The sequence below is a fragment of the Anas platyrhynchos genome, chromosome 4 (assembly GCF_047663525.1).
Source record: "Anas platyrhynchos isolate ZD024472 breed Pekin duck chromosome 4, IASCAAS_PekinDuck_T2T, whole genome shotgun sequence".
Classification (NCBI taxonomy): Eukaryota; Metazoa; Chordata; class Aves; order Anseriformes; family Anatidae; genus Anas; species Anas platyrhynchos.
The window spans coordinates 46,659,401-46,683,262 of NC_092590.1; the positions used below are offsets into that span (position 1 = coordinate 46,659,401).

Sequence of the window (23,862 nt, forward strand, 5' to 3'; positions counted from 1 at the left end):
ATTCCCATGAGGAATGACCTAAATATTGAACAAAGATGCTTTCATCCTCCACTGGAAAGATTTTTAGTTCAGGAAGGAAAAAAAAAAATAGGTGGCAATAATTTTTAGCACTTCCATGACATTCTGAATTTAGGTATCTGTTATTTTTACAAACATTAATGAATGCAGTGTCACAACACCCTTGTGAGAATTGGATAATTTCTCTAATTTTTCAGGTAAAGGAGGTTTCATTTGGCCTTTTCTTTTTTCTTTTTCTTTTTTCTTTTAATACATGTAAGTTAGGCTAGAGGTCCTGTATGTTAGAAGGACTCAAAACAATATTTTTGAAAATACATTTTGATTTGGTTTACTGTAAATTACCAGAAATGGCAAGTCCAGTTATCTTTTAGAAAAGATCTTTTCTAGAGCCTGGATGTTTTGATCTGTTGGTGCTACTGAATCTTCAATAAAGAAAATATTTTCTCTAGTTTTCTGTAGGCAGTGAAAGTAGACAGATGTTTTCTAAAGTTTCAATGTTAATCAGTTTAACTGAAAGCACTTTTTTTTTTTGGTATTAACTACTCACTCACCCTGTTGTGCTCCAAAAGCCTGCTCTGTGCTCCCTGTTCAGAAGATGGCTTAAAAATAACAAAAATCCTTGATTCCCTAAGATATGCCATTATAACAAAGAGTTCAGTAGTACTTCCATATCATACAGCAGCAGCTTACACTGTAAGTCACTAAAGAATAAAAATTCTGTCTGAGTCACTGCTGAGACAAGTCAGGTTGAGCTAGTTCTGTTAACTACAAACCAAATAATCTTCCTCTGGGAAGGCAGCTCACAGCCTCTCCTGAGTCAGGCTGAACTGGCACAGTTTTACGCTGTGTACAAAGATAAATCCTGGCCCAGTCCATGGATTGCCTGCAGGAAAGCGGGCAGCCTGGAGTAGGTAAAAACACCCCACTTGTGGCCCACCTTAAGTGACAGGCTGTGTGCATTATAGGCACAATATACGTGACACAGAAAGCATCCAACTTACTGTGTAGGTACAGGCAGACTTCTCTTTGCTCCTCTAGCCCACCAGAGAGGTCAGCCGTCATTTAATGACTGGTCACACAGAAAACTAATGACAGATACCGATTAGGGCATTCTTCTATGGATACACGATTTTACTTCACTCTCACCAGTGCATCTGAAGTAAGAAATAGGTCCCTGAGTTGGTAGCTACAAACCTTTGGCCCTAGTCACAAAAGCGTCTTGTCTGAAGTGATTTTTTTCTTGTTTCTCACTCACTGGTACAAAAAATAATGAATTATTTGTGACCTGATGACTTTGTGGTGGAATTTGCTAATCTGTTAATAATTGAACTCTGACTGTTTTCTAGCTGTATTACTATTCCAGATAATTGTGCTTTAGACGAATACTTTGTACTGAGCAGGAAGGGTTTGGAGCATGTATTTGTAGTGAAATATATGCTCAAGTGTGCGGATGTTAAACACAGAGCACAACAGCTCTGTTAAAGCCAGACTCTCTCTTCTTGCTATGGTCACTCATCCTGACCTCCAAGTCATAAGTCATAGTTCATTTCCTCAGCTGTGTAAACATAATTGTTTTAGAGCTGTGCTGTGAACTGGGTGGCTAAAATAATCATTTTTTTCAATTTATAAAATCAGACATACCAAAGTGGTGGGGGGTCAGAGGGGCTGACTTCTAAATGTTAATTCTAACATGCATATTAACTTTTCCTTATTGTTTCCTAGTTAAACCTTTTCACTCAGTCAAACTCCAGAGTTTTTGAATCACACAGCTTTAACAGCATTCTCAATCAGCCAACACGCTATCAGGTAAGTACATCCACTGGTCGCTGTTTTGAGTAATAGAAGTGTGTGAAGGTACTAGCAGAATGATTTTTTGCCTTCATGAGATGAAGAAAACATTATGTAGACAACAAACCCCAGGCTACTACTTAAAAAAAAAAAAAAAAAAAAAAAAAAAAAAAAGGTTGTCCTTGTTCAAGCCTGATTATTGTAAGTATTTAAAGAAACTGACTCAGACAAAACTTAGGTTTTTCTTTGACGTCCCAGTTCTGAAAGTTCAGGAAGCAAGTTTTGGAAACTGATTTCTGGGAAAGAGCTATGGAAGCATTGGTCTGCCTAGGTTAGCATTACTTTACCTTCCCTTCTTCTCATGATGTGACATTCAGAAATTCTGCAGATGGGAATATTCCTGTCTGTTAAGAGGAGCCTGCTGGATATTAGCTTCCTGTGCTCTTTCCTGTTCAGAAATAAAAGAGTAAATAGAAGCTCTTGTTCCCCTAGTGAGCATGCGGAAGGTACATAACCCACCTGTACAAACTCTGTAAGGCAAGTTACATTAATTCTGGTAGCACAGTACAAGAGTATTAGTAAATATGAGGAATCCTGGCAGTTGCATATTAAAAATACAGTTTTCATGGCTGATGTTGCACTATCATACTGCATTTTTTTTTCTTTTTAAAAGCTAAATAGCTATTTATTACTATTTCAGACAAATCCAAACGAAGAGTAGACCTATTCTAAATTAGGTATGCTTAGATACCATGCTACCGTGCATGGTCAGTTTGTAGCCTGGTAGTGCATCTGATGATTTCTTAAAAAGTGAATTGGTGACAAAAAGCCAAACTGTCTGGTTTCTACCTGATAGCTGCATAGAAAGAAACAAAATTACATTCTATATTTTCCCTGTTGTCCTATTCCATCCCAACAGTTGTGATATTTTGTAACTTAAGAGGTAACTGGATGAGAAAGGTGCTTATTTGTAATGGTGAATGTCTGCATGCCACCAAAATAAAAGCACATATGAAGCAATTGCTTTATCTGGGGCTAGTCGTTCTTTCACTTGCCTACCTCTCTTACAACCTCAGAAGGAAAAGTGAATAGTTTCATTATGTGTGCTTAACCTGATCATATAACTGTTTTAATCTGGCAGCAAATAATGAAAAGACTGATCAAACGTTATGTTCTGAAAGCACAAGTGGACAGAGAAAATGACGAAGTAAATGAAGGTAAGCGACAGCATTTTCAAAATTCCAGGGAATTTTTGTTTTGCTTACTTGGAAGTATTACAGTGGTGCGTGGAGGCTTCAGTTAAAACGAGTTTGCCTACTTCAGGGGCACTGAACTCACGTAGGTAGTAATGGAGTTTACCCCTGTGACAACAAAAATAGACAATTAGAACTGAAGAAGTAGAGCTTCTGAGAAATATTATGGGCTCCATTGGGGTGGAGAAAACTGGGGTACACACATGACACACCTGCAGTCACAGAGGAAACTTGTGAGGAATCACTCACAAAGTATTCACGCTTCCACAGTCCTTGTCAGAGCTACAGGATATCTTTCTCTCCGTTTCTTTTAACTGAACACACAAGTAACCAGACCATGAACCACTTGTGTTCCCATCTTTGATAAGCTGTGTGGAATACTCATCTGTTGTTGCACATCATTTTGAGAGGTAAAAAAAAAGCTGTGTACTTACCTGTATGGTGAGGAAAAAATGAGAATTGTAGCCACTTTTCTTAGTGCACAACCACAGATCTTTTGAGAGATGATGTAGCTGAGCTTTGTGTCTGTGTCAGCACTGCAGGTGCTGGTGCATGCTCCCACTGAGCTGAGACTAAGGCACATCCTATCCTTGCCTGGGCAGGCCCCCAGGTGAAATAATGAGGGTGCAGGCAGCATGGAGCTGACTGCCACCAGCAAAACACACCTGCTTAGCATGAGCAGTTCTAGTCTGGGTAGCTGGGATGATTTCAGTGTACCAGAAACACTTACCAAGCTGCTCAGCTGGCAGGTGTGTGCTGTCCAACTGGTGGGAGTGATGAACAATGTGGGACAAGAACAGCTTTTATTGGCACAGATGGATCAGGCAATTGCACGCATATATGATGTGAGGGGTGTTACTAGCCTGGCCTCCACTGTTGTTTCCATTTAAATGTTGTTTTTGTCCTTGTGTCAAATTCTAACAATTTTAAATTGGTTGACTCTTTCTAATTCAAAGGCTATTGGTAAGGAAGAGGAGAGAGACCCAGAAGCTGTGAGTTTATCGCCAGCTCTGCCACACTTTCCCTGTGTGATCTTGGCATAGCACTTCAGAAAAAAATCTCTTTGCCTTTTCTCTCTAAAAGGGGGGTACTAATATTTACCAGCTGTTCAGCAGTGTTGCTGTGATTAACGCATTAACCTGTGTAAAGGGCTTTTTTTGAATCTCTGGAGTTCTGTATACATGTGGAGCACAACACTGGAATTCACTGGAGCATCAGAATACCTTTGGTGCTCTCTAGGGGCGGACATGTCTCAGAGAATGAGGAAGAGGTAAAGCCTTCTGCCCCACCCCACCACCTGCTCCCATGGACATTTCAACGAGCAGGGAATAATTTGAAGCGGGCACTGATGTGACTTAACATTATTTAAAGAACACTAAACAGGCTTTGCTGACAAGTGTTTGGTTTTGTGTTCTTTTTCCACTACAGGTGAATTAAAGGAAATCAAACAAGATATCTCCAGTCTTCGCTACGAACTCTTGGAGGATAAATCCCAGGCAACAGAAGAGTTAGCAATTCTAATACATAAACTCAGCGAGAAACTAAATCCTAACATGTTGAGATGTGAATGATTCAACAAACGAACCGTGGCTTCGACTACAGCACAACTATTTATTGGCAATAATATTTCAGTATCTTATACTTGAAAAATGTATTGTAGATTTTTAGCACTCAATAACTTTATGTACAGCTTCTCTGGAATTTAGTCTTAGGACATTTTATTAACACACCATAAAAAGATTGCTGTCTTAATTTTAATCATCTAAAAGCAAGAATTGTCCAACTTTTTTTTTGCACTTACGCATTAAGAAGGTAATTTTATGAGTTGCTGATATTTTAACAGGTTTCTGAATACATACTGAAACTTCTTTGCACTAAATTTGCAAGAAACAATTAAAATAATGGCTACAGTGTAGTATTCCGTTCCTTGTACCAGTAGGACCTTTGATAACACAGTAAACCAAGTAGAGAGCAGCCAAGGGTTACGTGAAGTCTGTATTCTTTATTAGCGATGCTAGTCGTGTGTAGGAGCTGAGACCTCACGGTGTGATCACTAAGAGTTTAAGAAAATCGGGTAAGTGTGCCTCGAAGTGCCGTAGCACTGTGTAACGCCTCTGGACACACCCGTCCCTGCCCTCCCGTTTCTCAGTTCAGCGCCTTGACTTGCACCCGTGTTTTTTTAATGCCTTCCTCAGTCGCCGAGCTCTCGGTCTCTTCACGTGCTAGAGCTGATTTTTTAAGACGCCCCACGCCTCCGCTGCTTCCTTATTAAATAAAAAAAAAAAAACTTTTTTCCCTCACCCGCGCCGCGGTCCCGCTGCTTTGGCACGGAGCGGGGCGGCCGCTGTGGAGGCTCCTCCCGGCGGCGGTGGGGAGGTGCTGAGGGGCGGTGGCCGGCGCCATGTCGGGGGTTGCCGGGGTGACGGCGGCATGGAGCTGAGCCTGGCTCGCGTCGACTACCTGCAGGTAGGGCCGGGTGGCTGCCCCCTCACCCACCGACCGCCTGCGGGGGTCGGGGAGGTGAGGGGAGGGGACGGGAGGTGAGCGAGAGCCGCTGTGTTTGCAGGTGGGGGTGACGGCGCAGAAGACGATGCGGCTGCTCCCCGCCTCCGGCCGGGCGGCCACGCAGAAGGTAGCGGGGGGCGGGGGGCAGCGGTTTTGGGGGGCTGTGTGGGGGGGTGAGGTGTAACGGTGTGCTCTGCTGCTCCAGGTGGTCGTCGGAGATCAGGACGGGGTCGTCACCTGCTTCGGCATGAAAAAGGGAGAGCCTGTGGTAAGTGTAAACGCGCCCGTTACGCGTACCTTTAACCCGCCTTACGTGGTGCCTGTTCAGTTCTTTTTCTTTTCTGTGACCCAAGGCTCAGCTTAATAAAAAAAAAAAAAAAAAAATCGTCTTATTACATATATATTATTCCTCTATTGGGATTGGTAGCCAGTTTGCAAAGATCCTACAGAAACAGGAAGAAATCCATGTGTCCTCTGGAATAAGAGTGGAACACAGGAGGAGGAGAGAGCTCGTGGCTGTTTGTTCTTAAGGAAAACAAAACCAACAAAGTGCTTTTTACAGCTGCCAGCTGTCCTACAGTTGAGAAATGCTAACAATAAATCGTAATTTCTTCCTTTCTACAGCTTTTTATACTTCTTAAGTTAGAAAGTGGTTGATTTATTTGCAACGCTGAAGAGAAACATAGTTGATTTTTCTCTGTATATACTCTGCAGTATCCGTAGTTTTGCCAGAAATTTTAAAGCAGTTTTATTACCCTTTTTGTTAAAAGATGTCCATAAATACAAAATTGTGATTGCTTTCTTCTTTTTTTTTTTTTTTTTTTCTTTTTTATAGCCAGTGTTCAAAACACTGCCAGGCCAAAAAATTGCAAGATTGGAGTTGGGAGGAGCTCTTAATACACCGCAGGAGAAAATTTTTGTGGCTACGGGATCCGAAGTTAGAGGTTTCACAAAGAGAGGGAAGCAGTTCCTTTCCTTTGAAACTAACCTCACTGAAAATATCAAAGCTATGTATGTATAATATTTTGTATTTGTTTCATACCTGTAGCAGATTGTCAGCTTATAGTTTTATGATTTTTTATAACCATATTATGTACACGTAAGTAATGCTACATGTCAGTCCAGCTTTAGCTTGTGCCTTGACATGAAGGAAGGAATTTAGAAAATTATTGTTCAGCTGAAGAAGTTTATGCAGGCTTGGAACCGTTCTAGAGGCCCTCTAATCAGTGCAAATGTAGATGAGCATAGCTGGGGTTATTGGCTTTGTGTATTATGGCTCTGTACCCTTGCTGTAGAAGACCAGGAGCTACCTTTTTTTTTTGTTTGATTCTTTGATCTTGATTTAAGATGCTTGCCATATAATAAACAGCTTGCGAAAAATTAATAAGAGTGTATTAATGACATTTCTGTAAAGATATTTGTAAGATTTTACACAAAGATAGAATATGCAATTTGAGAGCTATAGAAATCGCATAATCTTAGCGTTTGTAAGAAACTTTGTATTTTAATTGAAGTAGCTTGCAGGGCTCAAAGCAGTAGTGTGTGTGTATTACTATACCTAAAAGAACATCACTGCAAATATTCTGGCAAAATGCTACAAGAAGTGTTTTCTTTTTCTCAGGCATATTTCAGGAGCAGACCTCTTTCTTTGTGCGAGCTATATCTATAACCATTACTGCGACTGCAAAGACAAACACTACTACCTCTCAGGAGATAAAATCAATGATGTTCTCTGCCTTCCTGTGGACAAAGTGAATTCCATTACACCAGTACTTGCATGTCAGGATAGACTCCTCAGAGTTTTACAGGTTAAAATACTTGCTTGTTTTTGTTTTATGTATTGATGCTGTATTACTGGATTAATTCTTACGGGAATCAGCATGGTTTAGATATAAATATATGCATGTTGCATCCTATTTGGCAGTGTTAGTATCTATAGTGCTGGTGCTTTTTTATTTCTTTTTAATAGAAAATCATGACAGTAAACTTGCAAAATGAGAATTGATACAACTCTACTACAAATAGGCTTTGGAAGTCATTATGGTAGTAGTTAAAAAATGGGTCCATATTCCACTTTTACCTAAGAAGTGCTTACACAAGGGAATTAAATGTATAATTCATTGGAAACTCTTACTTGCAAATTACTTTTGTAGCAAGTCTGAGTGGTGTCAAGTGGTAACACAGTTATTTCTTACTGACAGACATGCTTAAATTTTGTCATAATTTTTTTTTAATGTATATCAAGATATGTATTGTAATGTATATCATATATCAAGATCTTAAAAAAAAACACCACTGTTTTATTTATATAAACTTTACTCTGCTTTGTCTTAGAAATGTCTTTCCCACAAGGAAATTTATAAAAATGAAAAATAGACATAAAAATATTTTGCCTTTGTGTATTTTTACTTATTCAACATAGTTCTCGTCTTTAGGGATCTGATTTACTGTATGAAGTAGAAGTTCCTGGACCACCTACTGTTCTTGCTTTAAACAATGGAAATGGAGGTAATGGAATTTTGTATGTACATTCTACTAAATAATGTTCTTTTAACGTGTTTTTGAGATTTAAAATCTTCTATTTGTTAATGACATTTTTCCTGGATTTTGAATTTGATTTTTAAAATGTAATAGAAAACTATGTGAGGCTATTTCTTACATAGGTATTCTACCTATAGAACAAAGATACAGGATAGTGTATCTATGTAGATCTATTCTGATTAGATTAGAATCTAGTTGTACTATAGAAATGTTGAACAACTAGTAAGTCTTCAGGGAAAAAAAAAAGTTGAAGTTACTTGCATAATTTACTCCTGTTTGGAAAAGTGGGGGACCAAACCCACTTTTAATAATAGTATTGACTTTTTTTGTTGTTGTTCTTGTAATAGAAAAGGTTCATACGTGGAAAATAGGATGAAAAGTGTGTTGACAGTAACAGAAATCCTGAATTTGAAGCTTCCTTTTTCATGCAAAAGATCACTGTTTCTGAGTCAGAGTTGCAGTATTTCTACTCATTAGGCAAGAGGTTAGATTTGAGAGGCTGAGAAAGGAGTAGTACAGTAGTTTTAGGTTGCGATGCTGGCAAAATTGTTGTGGAGGTTTGGAAGTAGGGATTACTTCTGTTTTTATCTGTTCTGATTTTGATTCTCGTATTGATACATATGTGTGTGTTTATTTATAAACATACACATAACAGATACACTCTCTATATACATATATACATGGAAACATGGAATCATTCAAGCTGGAAAAGACCTTCAATATCATCTGGTCCAACCAAAAACCAAAGCTTTGTCAGAGCTATTTAAAGAACAGCTGTCTGAATCCAGTAGCACGTGGCTGTTTTAATTCTAAATGTTATTCACGTTTGATTGAAAGCCTCTTAGTGCAGCAGTGAGATTGTGTAAAGAGGAGAACTGGACTTCAGGGGTCTTGCCCAAGTGCTGGGATTGGGTTTCTTGTACATGTCATTTTCATGACTAGAATCGCTACCTCCATGTGTCCCTGGATTGATGAGAATATTGAGTAGAGTTTACATCAGCTGAGACTGTGGAAGGATCAGGCTTAAAACAGTTTGATCATCCTTTTTGGTAATCTGTTCTAACCTGATATAAATCGCTTTACTGTGTTAATCTGGTGCTTAATTTAGTTTCTGCTAGGTTATTTGACAACGTTCAGGTCTAGTTTTGGAAAACAGTTCTTATTTGCTTAAGTCTTGGTACAACATTCACAATTAGATGTGTGCTCTGAATGAGCAACTTCTCTTCTGTAAAGGCAATTTAATAGTCTGTTGTTCCTTAATTTTAAAGTATGGGATTATGAATGGTTTTTAGGCAAAACTCCGGTACAGGGGCACCATTTCTGCTAAAGCCTGACAATTCCGTTACACCATACTAATATTAGTATTTTATTTTTCCCCAGATGGGATACAGAGTATAATTACATGACATTTTCAAGCCTTTTAAATAGGTGTGCTTAATTGTATTGATCCTAAATTTGATTTATGATTTTAGGTGATTCCGGAGAAGAAATTGTATATGGAACTTCTGATGGTAAACTAGGTCTTACCCAGATTACTGCTTCTGCTCCTGTGCATAAGTGGGAAATAGGAAATGAAAAAAAGAGAGGAGGTATGTTTCTCAGGTTTCTCAGCAGGTATGTTTTCAGGCACAGCTGGGGCTTTATTACAATATAATAATCAGGAAATACAATATATAGGTCTTTAGGAGGTATCACATATTAACAAAATTATAATATATTAATGAATAAACTCTCATTTTTCTGATAATCTTATAAATAAATCTAATCATTTCGTCTTGCATCGAGTTTTCTGTACTTCAGTATACTTTTATTTCTACAGTAAAATTATGAAGTGTCCTTTGTAAAACAGTTCATTTGTATGATCACTTGAGGTTTTTATAATTTTGGTGACTATTTTGAATCCTAATATACCTGCCATATTTTTTTAAATATTCAGTGGCGTTAGAAGAACCTTCAAAACTCAATGTTAGCATCTTCTCTGGAAGACGTCCAAAAAAAAGCCATTATCAGGGTTTTTGTCTGAAGATGGAATAAGGCTCTCCTCATAGCTCCATAATTTGATGTTACTTGTTAGTGCATAGTACAATATTTTCCCCATTTTAGCCTTGATATGCTGCTTTTGCAGCATGTTACTACTTACTCCTTTATAAAGGAGAAGAAGAGGGATAGATGTTTTTTCTTAAATTTAGTGATCTCATGAAAGATATTGCTAACCTGTTTTCTTGAAATACCTCTTAGTATGTCCTTGCTCTTCATATGAAACGAGTTGTAAAAGTTAAATTCCATCTCAGTTTTTGTACAAAATCTTGTGCTGCGTTCTTCTTCCAGACCCTATCTTTGTGTCCAGTCCAGCCATGATTAGTTGTTGTAATGGCCTGCTTGTGGGTTTTTCCACTAAGATGACGTGTAGCAGCACAGACTTGACCCTTGTCCACACAGGCCTGATCCCTGTGTCTGTCTTGTCAGCCAGAATTAGAATCATGGCAGTCCATTTACGAGGGGCTTTCTGTTAGCTGCAGGAGACTGACTGCTTGCCTCTTCAGCTGGCAAAGTTGGGCAGACAAATACTGAATCCGGAAAAATTTGAAAGTGAGGAACTAAACCCTTCAGAAGTGAGCTGTTTGAACAGTAGAAGGGAGTCGGTTCATTGCTTCTCGCGGGGGAACTGTAGTAGTTTTGGTTGCCTTAAAACCCACTTCATTATCGTGAACCTCAGGCACTTAAACTTCAGCCCTCTAGTGGACCCTTTCAGAAATAGCATCGATAAAGCCAACCAAGAATTTCTGTGTAGTTCAGCCAGGGTTTTACTGTGTCGTAAACAATTAAGGCAAAATAAACGCTTTGTTTCCTTTTCCATTAGGTATCCTGTGTATTGATAGTTTTGACATTGTGGGAGATGGAGTTAAAGAATTGCTTGTTGGGCGAGATGATGGAGTGCTGGAAATCTACAGCTTTGAGAGTGTAGATGAGCCTGTCCTTCGATATGATTATGTAAGCCCACATTCATTATTCTCTTCTTTGCTGGAAAAATTAATTTCAAAACTGTGTTTCAAAGCTTCAAATATTTACAAGATTACTACTGCTAAAATTATTTTTTTGGTTTTTGCTTTTTAACTTGATATGCTCTGTAATGCTGATAGCACAAACTTTGTAGCACTATGCTAATATTTAAGAAACAGAAATGGAATTGCAGAAATTAATTGCAGCAAAAATCAGATTCATGTGGAGGATATGCTAAAGCTCTGGTTCTCCTAACTGCTGAAGCTACTGAGTGAAACCTAATATGGTGCTTCTCTCTCAGGGGAAAAAAAGTAACACCATATTGCATGTGGTCTGTTTTGCTTATAAAATAGTAAGGTGTTAGCTGTTAGGACTTTACTGAGCATCATTTCTTTGGCTAGAATTGTTGAAATACTGGATTTGATACACAGTGATGACTTCAGCCTTCAGTCAGACTGCTAATTTGTGCTGCAAAAATATTGTTCATCAGGGTTTTGTTTTATACTATCTCTTACTGTCTATGGCATGCAGAGTACAATCAGAATGCATTTCTTAAAACATCTAGATTTATCTGTAGTAGTTATCAGCTAGCGTACTCCTTTGTGGATCTAGATACTCTGCATCCATGTAGGTATTTTGTGGTGCAGCTAAAAGGAGGAGAGAAGCCTTTAAAGTTCCCACAAAAAAACCCACAAACTTCTAAATCAAGTACAGTGATATTTCTCTCTGCTTGAATGTATTTATTTGAAGGCTTTATCAGAGAGCATTGCGTCAGTCCAGGGTGGCTGTGTAGGAAAAGATGGGTATGATGAAGTTTTAGCATCCACGTATTCAGGTAAGCTTCATATCATTTACTCCAACAAGATTTGGATTTGGTAATGTGATAAAAATAAAGCAAACTGTGTCATTAGTGCAGCTCCTATCTCAAAATTCTGACCTGATGGGAACTGGGATAATGTTTTGTTGGAAAGATCTCTCTGATTTTAATATTTACACTTCAAAAAATGTTTCCTCCACTTGAAATATATTTCAAGATATTTATAATGTGTTCTACACTGTAACACGGTGATTATTTATTCTCTAGTGTAGTCTGCTCCTATGATGACATAAATGTCGTATGTCCAAAGGAATTTTTTTTGTAGTATTAAAAATGTTGATAGATATGCTTTTTTTTAAATTTGTCATCATTTTCCATTCTTGTCAGCTTTTTGGGGCTCTGCATAGGATTGATTTTGCTTTTAGTAGAAAGTAGAGCTTCTGCAGGTGAGGCTTTTCAGCAGCCCCTCCCAACTATCGGCCTGTCAGAGGCCATAATTAACCAACTACAGACGTCAACTGCTGGGAGCCAAAATACTCAGTTCCATGACTTTAGTTATCTTCAGGGCTAAAAAAAAATAGCCTACTGAAACCTCTCAAATTCAAAATGATGTATTGTGTCAAGATACAATTCTCAGTCATTTATAGAAAACTAATGGTATTCAAGTTTTTTGTATTTTAATAGTCTAAGTAGGATTAAAAGGCGTTTCTATGTGACCTGGTATGGATTGTTTTGGTATGAGAGGCTGCAGCAATATTGTGGCTGAAGTCCTTGGTGGCTTATCTAGTGCCTGTGGGAATGTTCTAAAAATCTGTCAATCACAGAAGAAAAACCCAGTGCTCACCTCTGGGTTTTCAGTGTTAGGCTTTCTTGTTACTTAAACTGGATAGCTAAGAACTGTGGGCATATCAGCTTTTAGGGTGGGTTTTATAATAAAGCTGTCTCTCTGTATTCATTAGAGGAGGTAACTGGAGCTAGAAACACCTACATGTATTTAATCAAGTCAGCATATCATATCTGAGCTGTCAGGACATAGTCAACTAATTTTTGCTTTTGTAAGTAAGTGTAGTTAAGAAAATAAAAAGATTTTTTTCACTTCAACCAGAAGCATTCTATCTCAAAATGCACTGTGCAATACGTAGTTTGCTGTGTTCACATTGCACATCTTTTTTTTTGTTTTATTTTCAACAATAATACCGATTAGCAATAGCAAATTATTCAAGGTATTAGAGAAAGTTTTTTTTGGAAGTGGGAAAAATTAAACTTTAAAAAAAAACTGCTATAGAGGTATTTATTGCTCAAAGTACTTCCTGAAAAATGATAAGTTATGCTTTCCAATTTGTAAATTAAGACTGACCATAAAATTCTTTGCTCATTGTCTAGATTAATCCCCCAAAACAGGGTAAAATTAAATCTTGATTCTCTCTACCTGGTGTCAGAGATGAAAATCACTCTACATGTACAAAAACTGAGTGTAGATTTTTCTTTATAGCATATAAGGAATATACATTTCTTATATTGGTTTAGGCTGGCTGACAGGACTGACTACAGAACCTGTCCATAGAGAAGGTGGATCAGGTGAAGAACTAAAATTAAGTCAAGAAATGCAGAGCAAGATTTCATCCTTAAGGTAATTTCACTAGAAATAAACTTAAATGTTATGCCTTGAAAGCATAATATACCTAATTTCTATTGTAGCTTTTATTGCTAATTTTTTGAAAACATGATACCTGATTACTCTTTTCTAGGAATGAACTGGAACACTTACAGATGAAAGTACTTCAGGAACGTGAAAAGTACCAGCAGTCTTCTCAGTCCAGTACTGCTGTTTCTTCAGTACCCGCATTTAGCGTGAACGATAAGTTTACATTAAATAAGGATGATGCTAGCTACAGTCTCATCTTGGAGGTGCAGACAGCTATTGATAATGTCCTAGTACAGGTGAGCACGTTTCTATTCTTGTTGGCTTTCTTGATCTGTAAATAAAACAATCAGACTTCCTGGTTAAAAAGCCAGGTGATAATAGGTTAAGTATGTGTTTGTATTTAACTATCTGAAGAGTTATAGGAGGGAATTGATGTGAATAGCCTTGCAATCTTGAAGTAACTTGTATATTCTTGTTAGGGAACACATCCGACTTAAATCTTTAATGAACAGAACAACATTAATCTGCCAAAGTAGACCAAAACACATACAGTACTACCAGGTTTATATAATTTTTGTGTTTACTCTTGCATGTCCCTTCTTATTTAAATAGCAATTAGCTCTGTAACTCTTAAATGAGGGGTGCAACTTCTCACTATCTTTTTAAGAACCTTCTGTAGTAGAAAATTAGTTTTGAAATGGTGTAGGCCATGTGTGCACTTGCATTGTGGAACAGCATTTGATCTATGTTATCTGTGACAAATGTTTCTGGCAAGTCAAGTAGCTGTAACGAAACATCCTGCTGCTGCATCAGCTGAAATAAATGTTACCTTTGGTAGTTAGAAAGAATAATGAGACTGAATTAACTTCTTTTGGGATGTGCATGGAGAGAAACCTGCGAAAGAGGAATTTGTTAGGTGAAACGGCCAGAACAAGTGTAATAGAACTACTGTATGCATGTATTTTTAAGTTCCTAATTAAAAAAATAAAGTTACCAGAGCAATGCTAAACTACGACTAATTTGCAGGCCTATAATATCTGCCGTTTCCTTACCTAAGCAAGGAACAATGAAATTGTTTGATCTAGGCCTGAACTTATAGGTTTTAAAGCTTGGGGCTTTTTCTTTAAAGAAATAAAGTGTTCTGCCCAGTATTATTCTGCTGTTGAAGAAGGCAATAAAACTGCTCATTTTTTTTAGGAAGTATGTTGTCTTTTTATCAGTATTTCCTGGCAGTTCTGTGAAGTTACAAGGCAGTACTGAATAAAGTAATTAATCATTTGTAATACACTTCAATCTTGTTTTCAAAACAGTGTTAGATGTCATTTTAATTCCAGTAAAAACATACCTAGATAAGAAGTGGTCTGTGTCAGAAGTATTAGTGTAAGTCAAAGGATTGTTAATAGTTATCTAACATGATCCTTAGTTTCCTGAATGAGCGCTGTAATCCCCTGGTGAAAACAGAGAAACACTTCAGTCCTGAGTATACTTCATGCATGTCTGAAAGATAAAGTTGCACATCTTATATTGACATTGCTGTAAGCCACCCACACGAGAGTTCAGGACACCACAAGAATAAGAGGAAGATCATCATGTTACTCTGGGATTAAATTTTCAGGAGTAAGCTGCATGTCTACTTAGCTTTTATCACTTGCATATAGATGATGAAACAATCACCCTTATTAAAATAACTGCTGACAGTTAGAGGATAAGTGCATTAGAAGCTATGCAAGAGCTTAAGCTCTTTATTTTTCTTTCTTCATACGTTCTGCAGAGTGATGTCCCAATAGACTTGCTGGATGTGGATAAAAATTCTGCTGTTGTTAGCTTTAGCAGCTGTGATTCTGAGGTGAGTGAAACAAGAGAGAGAACCATGTCTACATAAATGGTATGATGAACGATCTCAATACAGTACATGGAAAAGAGAATTTGTATTTATATGTTTGTAACTTAAAATACATGGAACAAAACCACTTATTTGGTAATTTGGGAGATCTTAATTTGATTAGAAATATTGCAGAATTAGGTGTTTGTGGCAGGTCTTGACATAGGACAAAGCAAAATATGTATGAAAGGATCTGGGAGTGACTGCTGTTGCACTTTTTTCTGCCTACTTTGGAATCTTGAAGGCATGCTCAGTGTTGTTCTCCAGTCTTTGTCATTTGTCAGTATCCTTTATGTTTATTTCAAAGCAATTTAGATGAAGATCATCATGTTTATTTACTTACTGTATCACATAAAAAAAACACCACTTTAAAGCATGAAAATTTTGCTGTGAAAAGAGTTGTGTGTTTGAGTGAATTTTTAATATAATTATAAACTAAATTACTTATGGAATTATTTATGATGCTTCTTTGGGGAGAGGGGGCAAGCTGGGAATTGAGAAACTACCTTGGTATTATGAAAAATCTTTCCTGATGTCTTCAGTAATGGTCCACTTAGGTGTTCTAGTTTTAAGAACTGAATTTGCACATCATTGGTCTACACTGGAGCTTTCAGAAATCAAATTTTTATTTTAAGTTTCTTGTCATTCAATTTAGCTTTTTATTTATTTATTTTCTATTGTGCTTTCTTATTGATCTTTAGTTTTTCGATGTTGGGCTAATACTGCAGATGAGTGGTAAGGATGACAGATGCATTCTTCAGATGAGAAGTTTCTATCTGTATAATTTTCATGGTAGTATTTAGGAATAAAAGAGACTTCAGATGATCTGTGTGTATACAGAGAAATTTTTGAAACTCTGTCACCATTAAAACTAGTTGGAATTTTTAAGGGAACTGAAGGTTACATTTTTCACTTTTTACTTGTGTAAAATAGCTCTGCATAAATACAAAAACTTTACAGTACATCTTTGTTTATAATAGACCTGTTTTGTATTATCTTTCCTCTTTTTTTGTGTGTTCACAGCCCAATAGCAATTTTCTTCTTGCAACTTACCGATGCCAAGCAAATACTACGAGACTTGAACTTAAGGTAAAGTGCTCCAAAATGTTTTCCATAAGAAATTCTGCTGTGGGATGGAGAGATCTTCACCTGGATTGACTATTTAACCTGAGCAAATGATCTATCCAGATTTTGCTGCTGCTTATTTCCTGAGAAATTTCTAGTCTGGGGGTACTATTCCTTTATATTTGTGTATAGAGTTTCTAAAGGCTTCTAAAAATGTATTACTTTAGAGGACAGCCTGAAATCTTTCAAGTGTCCCTAAAAGAAAAGCAGTTGGGAAATTCCCGGTAGTGCAAACACTTGATTCTGGAAACTGGGTGGGACTGAAAGTGGAGAAGTGTGGGAAGGAAAGCTCTGCCACTTCTTGTCCTCAGAAGTGTTTGAGGGAAGTTACACTGACCAGGGAATATAACCAGCGTTTATATTTTGCAGAGGATGCAAATCCTGTAGTTCTGTGCTTATGCTAAAGGTATGTGGGTGTTGGGTTTCTTTTTGACAACACAACAAATTGAAACTTTTTTATGGCTTCCACTGGGGAAAATAAGAAAGAAAATTATGCTTAGTAAAAGTAATCCTCAAGGTGCGCACGACTGTAGGTTTTCACTCCATGCACTCATCTGACTCTTCAGCCTCCTAATCTGAAGTGCATTTATGCAAAATCAGCAGTCTAAAGATTTTTAGAAATTCAAGCCTGTGTAAGAGGCATCAAATCTTGAAGAGTTCGTTTGGTTTTGTTGAGGTCACAATAACAGACCTAGTAGACAGAATTAAGGCACTTATTTTCTGCGTCCCTTTCTTCAGCAATGCTGTTGGGTGCTTTTTGACTCTGAGCAGGTCACTTTATCTGCCCATCTCTTCATTCTTTTAATTTAGGGATATGACCCTGGCCACTTTCACTAGTAAAAATAGAAGCTGAAGAGTAAATGTCACAAGTTTGTTTGTTTGTTTGTTTGTTTGTTTGTTTTTTTTTTTAAAAAAAAAGAAAAAGCTTGGTTACCTTCCCACTGAAAACTGTTATAAACTTGCTGCGATGTGTCGTCGTAGTGCAGCCTGTTGTCAAAACACTGAAGTACCACTCTTGCACTTGGATCCTGTTGTGATGGATCCGCTCTGCACGGGTTCTCCTGCCACCTCACCTCAGTACACTGTGGATGCCCAGGGAATTACTTACCCAGCACCTGACACATGGTGTTTATTTTTATTTTTTATTTATTTATTTATTTATTTTATTATTTCCCATATACACATAGAAGCAGTACAAGAACTTGCTTGTGATGATTTCATTTCCAAAAAGGACTCTCTTTACTAATGTATTTTTACTAAAACATATTGAAGTGGATGTCTCCCAGGTGACATAATCCAGATTAGAAAATACACCTGTACTTGAACTCCACTCTGGTCTTCTGCTTGTGTAAAGCTGTTTCAGTAGCTCTTCTGTCTGGTTTCAGAGCTACCCAGATATATGGGATAGTGTTTCTTGTTGACTCTGCCTGAGTTATTGGCAGGTGACAGACTTCTTTGCACAGCCTCTGCAACTGGTCTCTGCACATAAGCAGTTGTTGCAGTGCTGCCTCTTCAGAGGTACAGAGAGTGCTTACTGTCTTGGATGTGTTCGCACATCCTGCTTGGTGGGTATTCTGAGAATTGAATTTAAATCCGGTCTCTTCGTTTTCCAAAACCAGCTCATGGGGAACTTGATTGTTAGGATCAGATGAACGGTGTACAGACAATACCTTTAAATTCTGTTGACTCTTTAAATTTCTTCTATCTTATTCCTAAACAGCTATATGATTTTATTTTTTTTTCTTAAAAAAAATAAAAGACAGGTAATAGTAATGGGGCCGCTGAAGAATTAAAAATAAGTCACAGACTCCTTATTTTAACTAACCAGAAATTAAGAAAATAAAACCTACTGCATTCAACTACTATGACAGCAATTCACTAGACACCACTTCGTCTAGTTTTAAAACGTTCTTGATCAGCTCTTTATATAGTGGCCCTATCAAGTAAATGTAGTAATCTATACATTCTTGAAGTACTGCAGAAAATCTACAAATTTTCTTTAATATGTTTTGAATAAATAAGTTTTCCAAATCTTGGTAAATCAATCTATTTCCTCTTGTCCTTTCTTGTGGTTTCTACTTTTTCCTCTTCAGATCCGATCAATTGAAGGACAGTATGGAACACTTCAGGCATACGTAACTCCAAGAATTCAACCCAAAACCTGCCAAGTTCATCAGTATCAAATTAAACCACTTTCACTTCATCAGAGAACTCATTCGATTGACCATGACAGGTATCTGCAAAGAGAAATTAATCCCTTTTTGTGTTGAAAAACTAACACGGTCCAGTCGAAACGCTTAACTCTGTACACATAAGTGTGTCATTCCTAACCTACGCTTTGGAGCCTGTATTGGATTTTATGGGTTTTATGGTTTTGTTTTTTTTCAGGAAAAAAGAAATGCAGATTTAACAGGTTCCTGTTTTTCTTGCTGTTCTTAACCTGTTTTCAGGTTATTTTTCACTTTGCTGACCTGGGCTGCAGTGTAGCCCCATGGATTAGTAGAGCTGAGGGCGTGGTAGAAAGGAAACCCTCCTGATAGTAACCGCAGTCTTTTCAGTTTCAGCCTCGGTCTTCCCTCCACCCCTTTCATGTAATTTTTTCCCATAGTTAATTTGACTGCAAAATTGAGCCAAGACTTTTCTTCCTTATCCTTGTGTTTGAAATCTACCATTTTATGCAATTTCTACTTGATTTCCCTATCAGTTAACATCTTGTATTGCTGCCAAGGTATTGCTAGCATTAGAACAAAACTGAAAGATTGAAGGACTGATACCAAATGCATTGACTTGAAATGCAAATGTGTTCTTGACATAAATGTTACATCTGTGGTTTACAGCATGGGAGACCGTTGAAGCTTAGTCATATTTTCTATGTTGTTAGTTACTTACCTTTGACATAGGTTTCAGGTTTAGCAGTTTGAAACGGGATATGCCAGAAGCTTCCAACTGGTTTCTTATCCAGTTCTGATGTGCCTGCTGTGGGATAAAACCTGTGTGTACGCACAGCTCTTAGTCTTGAAATACAGAAAACTGCCTGTATGTCCAACCTGTGCTACACAACTGCTTAGCAAGATTCCTGACTTCATGCCCTGTATTGATTTAAGAGACAACCACTGGGAACTCAACTGTTCTCACGTATGGGTTATCAATGCACTGACAATGCACATCCTTTGTAACTAATAGATTTTTATTTTATTTTATTTTTTACTTTCATGACATCATAGACCAATGAACACACTGATGCTCAAAGGACAGTTCAGTTTTGCTGAAATTCACTCTTGGGTTGTGTTTTGCTTGCCTGAAGTCCCTGAAAAGACTCCAGCTGGAGACAGCGTCACATTTTATTTTCAGAACACCTTCCTGGGAACCCAGCTTGAAAGTTCTTACAGGTAAAATACAATTAATAAAGCACAATGTGTCTGTGCTTGGCTTTTTGTGTTTCTCATTCTTGACCAGTCTGTGAGTACCATTTCATGGACATGCTGCTGTTACCCCCTCCAGCTCCTGCAAAACTATTTGTGAGAACAGGAATCTTTTTGTAGAAACCGTTGTCAAACATTACTGGGGTGAGCACTATCCAGTAAGGTTGCAATCTTTAATAGGCTTCTCCTGAAGTTGCTCCAAACCCAAAATTGCCAGGGAGGAAAGGCTTGATATGTTTTTAGGATGATGTGGGTTTTGTTGTGTTTTTTTTTTTTTAATTTTGAAGAACATAAATGGTTTAGTGAAGTTGTTTTGTGATGCGTATTGTGTTTTTTTATACTAAGGAGCAGAAATAACTTGAAAGGCATTTAATATTCATGCAAACAAAAACATTAATAAGTATTTAGCTGAAAAATTATTTTTGCAACTTAGATTAGACTGATACTTCATGTGTTTAAGGCTAACACTCTGTTCACAAATTGATTAGTTATATCTTCCTTCTGCAAATTATATACTTCTGCCTGGAAAGGGAGCTGCAAAGTGGGGAAAAAATAATTATTGTACTTAAATGGATTCCAGCCTGCATCCAGTTAATATGTGTATTGTTTACTCGTAACGTAGAAAGTTGTTGGGCAGTGGGCTTTAGGAGGGTGATATGTTTCTGATTGATTGTTTTCTTCCTTTCTGATGTTGAAGCTTGCCATTTGTCTTCAAAGTATTGCAATGATAAAACTTGGGAGGAATGAATACCATCAGAAGTCTTACTTGTGTAACCTTAGTGCCATGTGTGAAAGATAAAACTGCTTTGTCTTTGTGCAAAGATACTGCTTTGTCTTGTGTCCTGAAGCAAATGACCTCCGAGAGGATTACAGCCTGAGTAGGAAAGAAAAGGCTAGCGTAGGTGTATACAGCCACCTAACGTATGGAGAGTCATTATGACCTCTGTAGAGGCTAATTAATATGAGCATTCATTTGTAAATCTTACATCTTAATATTAGGACAAATCTAATGCATGTATGTGCTTGTAAGTTTGTTCATATGAAGTTTCTCTTCCCTTATAGAAAAGGTGAGGGATGTTTCAAGTCTGACAACATTTCTACAATATCCATCCTAAAAGATGTGCTTTCCAAAGAGGCTACGAAAAGAAAGATTAATCTCAACATATCGTATGGTAAAATTTGCTTAGGTGTTTTATTATCCTTGGTTTCATTTTATATTCTCAACAATAATTTTATTTTTCTTGACTCCATGCTAGATATAAATGAAGAATCCGTGAGGCACACATTAAAGCTCATCCACCCCAAATTAGAGTATCAGCAGCTGTTGGCCAAGAAGGTTCACTTGATAGATGCTTTGAGAGTAAGTATCTGAACTCCTGTGGAAGGATTTTTGTGGGGATTATGTTGTCAGATATCAAGCTGTATAGCTAAAGTCAAATGCATGTCATACGGGTATCTGCTCTGTTTCTATTCCCAGGACATGTACTTTAATTATCTGTGAGACTGCCTTCTCAAAGTAAAACTCCAATTTATGCCATATAACTAGTGAATAACATGTAGGATTACTGACTAATGGTTGAGGATGCTTAAATCGGAGAGCAGAAGGCAGCCAGCTTTGCTATCTAACATTCTTCTTGCTTGCTGTTATTTTCCAGTTCAATCTTTGCCATCTGCTTATTAATCTTTGCTTAATTCTGTCGTCAGTGATTAGTCTCTGGGAGGTACCACTTAGGCAGCTTGTCGGAGTTCTCCAGCAACCAGGATTTTATAGTCAGAAACTTGCTATCTCTTTTGGTGTATTATTGGGTGTGGGTGTGAGAGAAAACGGACAACCAGTTATCTCTTGTCTTTTGGTGGAATCAGATACTAATTGTCAGAACTCTTTAGTCTGTAGGAAAAAGGACTACCGATGATCACTGTGTGTATCTTTATGTTATTATGGCTAAAGGTATTTTACTTAAGCTTGATTTGACCAAGTGGAAAGATAATAGAGAATTAATTTTTTAATGCATGTTTTGCTTGTGCAGTAATAGTGAAGTTGAACATCTTAGAGAAAGTGTTTAGTGCTTGTAGTTTCTCTTTTAGTCAGCAAATCTTTTTTTGTCACTCATCTTTTGGATAATAGGCAGTAAAATAATCTAGTGCCTGATGAAAGCTATTATCCAAGTAGACTCGAGGTGCGTAACCTTTAGTCTAGAAAAGAACGGTATTTCTGGGTGCGGCAGCAGGACTGCCCTATTGACTGTCTTAAATTGATCCGACAGTAGCTAGGGGCATTTTAGAATTAGTCTTTAAAATCTCTTGCTCTCATGAGTTTGGTGATGCTTCCAGAGATTACTTTTACCTTTGGACTTTTAACACGTGTCACGCATTCCAGGAATATACTTTGCCTAAAAATGAAGGCACGGTGCAGGCTTTGAGCCTTCAGTAGGTGTGATTCTGTAGGGGCAGAGCTGTGGAGCGATGCTGTGTTTGGCATGAGCTGGAAGCTCTAATACATGGAATTTTGCAAATCTAGTGTATGAAGTGACAAGTAACAGCTGGCATGTCATTAGAAGCCCTAAAAAATGAGGCTCTTTGAATGTAACTCTTGCTAGTTTAGAAGGGGATTGTCTTGTTTCTGAAGTACTTCCTCTTGTCAAATCAAAGCTTCATTTCTTTTTTACTTCTATGTTCTTAACCACCTTTTGATATTTATGATTTAAAATCTTTTCAAGGAATTACAAGTTCATGAGGGAAATGTGGACTTCCTGCTGCCAAAATACCGCAGTATTTTGGAAGAGGCGGATCAGCTGCTTGAGGAGTACAAGAAACAGCCTGCACATCTCGAGAGACTTTACGGTTTGTTGATCAGTTTGGCTTTTTGTTCTAAATGCAAATTAATGTCCAGAGAGCATGCTACCCATTGCTGAAATAGTTACGAAGTCAGCATTAGTAGAATTGAAGTAACTTAGTAAGTGGGCTTACAAAGCTAAGCTAAGGCTGCATGTCTGCACAATAATGAAACTCCAAAGTTAGAAGTAAGGCAGCAAAACACAGAATGTATTAAAAGTGGTTGTTTTATGCCACTGTTAACTTGGAGGAACTCTCTAAAGTTCTTTAAGAATTGTTCTCCTGAGAATTACTGAATTGATTTGTTACCGTGAGCATAGTACTGAGAAGTGTAAGGATTATTTGCTGTTACAGTTCCTACTGGGCAGCATTTTTAATATGTATGATGCTTGGCTTCCTGGGCAGGATCAAGGGACAGGTGTGAGTCCAGGCTGGCATTATGAGTGTCCACAAGTTAAATGAGTGATGAAGGTCAGGGTGGCGAGGTGTTACAAAATAGCAGAAAGGCAGAACAACGTAGGTGGGATGGGAAGTGGGCATGTTAGAATACCAAATTTAGTGAAGGAAGTTGTGACCTTTTGTGGTGGTCTCCATGCAGCTTTCAGTTTAGGGAACCTCTGGCAGATGCTGCCTGTAAGAAGCCCATGTCTCTGGTGGGAATGCAGCCCTCATCGCGCACCCTGTGAGGTGGGCTCCTTCCTCAGGGACTTTTATAATCAGAAATCCCGATTTGGGAACTTAGCTGTGTGGGGTTTGTTTAAAAGGCAATCGTTGTTTTTAAAGTGATGCAGTTTGTGAGGCTGTTTCTGAAGCCCCGCTGAGGCGGGGCAGGTGCCATGTCCCCCTGCCCGTCCCGTTGCAGGCATGATCACAGACCTCTTCATCGACAAGTTCAAGTTCAAAGGCACCAACGTGAAGACCAAGGTGCCGCTCCTGCTGGAGATGCTGGACGGCTGCGAGCAGGACGGCCTCATCGCCTTCTTCGAGGCGGCGGCCTGAGGGGCAGCGCGGCTCGGGGGCCGCCTCCCCCGGGC

At 38.0% G+C, this 23,862-nt stretch overlaps 2 protein-coding genes across 4 annotated transcripts in view; both read left to right on the forward strand.

Annotated features, from left to right (window-relative positions):
• Positions 1-4,969, forward strand: part of TRPC3 (transient receptor potential cation channel subfamily C member 3) — a 40,790-nt gene extending 35,821 nt beyond the window's left edge. For 2 of the 3 annotated variants that reach the window (XM_027456874.3, XM_021269501.4), the window contains exons 10-12: positions 1,741-1,824; positions 2,948-3,023; positions 4,488-4,969. In XM_027456874.3, coding sequence (XP_027312675.3) covers positions 1,741-1,824; positions 2,948-3,023; positions 4,488-4,630 — 303 coding nt within the window. In that variant the 3' untranslated portion in view covers positions 4,631-4,969. Of the gene's footprint in view, positions 1-1,740; positions 1,825-2,947; positions 3,024-4,015; positions 4,052-4,487 lie in introns of all 3 variants that reach the window. The other variant, XM_027456875.3, reaches the window with a different exon arrangement.
• A 139-nt stretch (positions 4,970-5,108) lies between these two features.
• Positions 5,109-23,827, forward strand: BBS7 (Bardet-Biedl syndrome 7). The gene is made up of 19 exons (XM_038178224.2): positions 5,109-5,525; positions 5,626-5,691; positions 5,770-5,832; positions 6,400-6,575; positions 7,186-7,372; positions 8,000-8,072; positions 9,578-9,694; positions 10,966-11,096; positions 11,856-11,940; positions 13,450-13,552; positions 13,671-13,863; positions 15,339-15,413; positions 16,473-16,538; positions 18,668-18,807; positions 19,799-19,963; positions 21,059-21,168; positions 21,253-21,356; positions 22,714-22,837; positions 23,691-23,827. The coding sequence occupies exons 1-19, from the start codon at positions 5,490-5,492 to the stop codon at positions 23,825-23,827; spliced, it is 2,151 nt and encodes a 716-aa protein (XP_038034152.1). The 5' UTR covers positions 5,109-5,489.
• The last annotated feature ends 35 nt before the right edge of the window (positions 23,828-23,862 follow it).

Coding starts and splice junctions, on each gene's coding strand:
- BBS7 (XM_038178224.2), top strand. CDS start 5,490: ATGGAGCTGAGCCTGGCTCGCGTCGACTACCTGCAG. Junction 13,864..15,338: donor TTGATAATGTCCTAGTACAG/GTGAGCACGTTT, acceptor TACGTTCTGCAG/AGTGATGTCCCAATAGACTT. Junction 19,964..21,058: donor CAGCTTGAAAGTTCTTACAG/GTAAAATACAAT, acceptor CTTCCCTTATAG/AAAAGGTGAGGGATGTTTCA.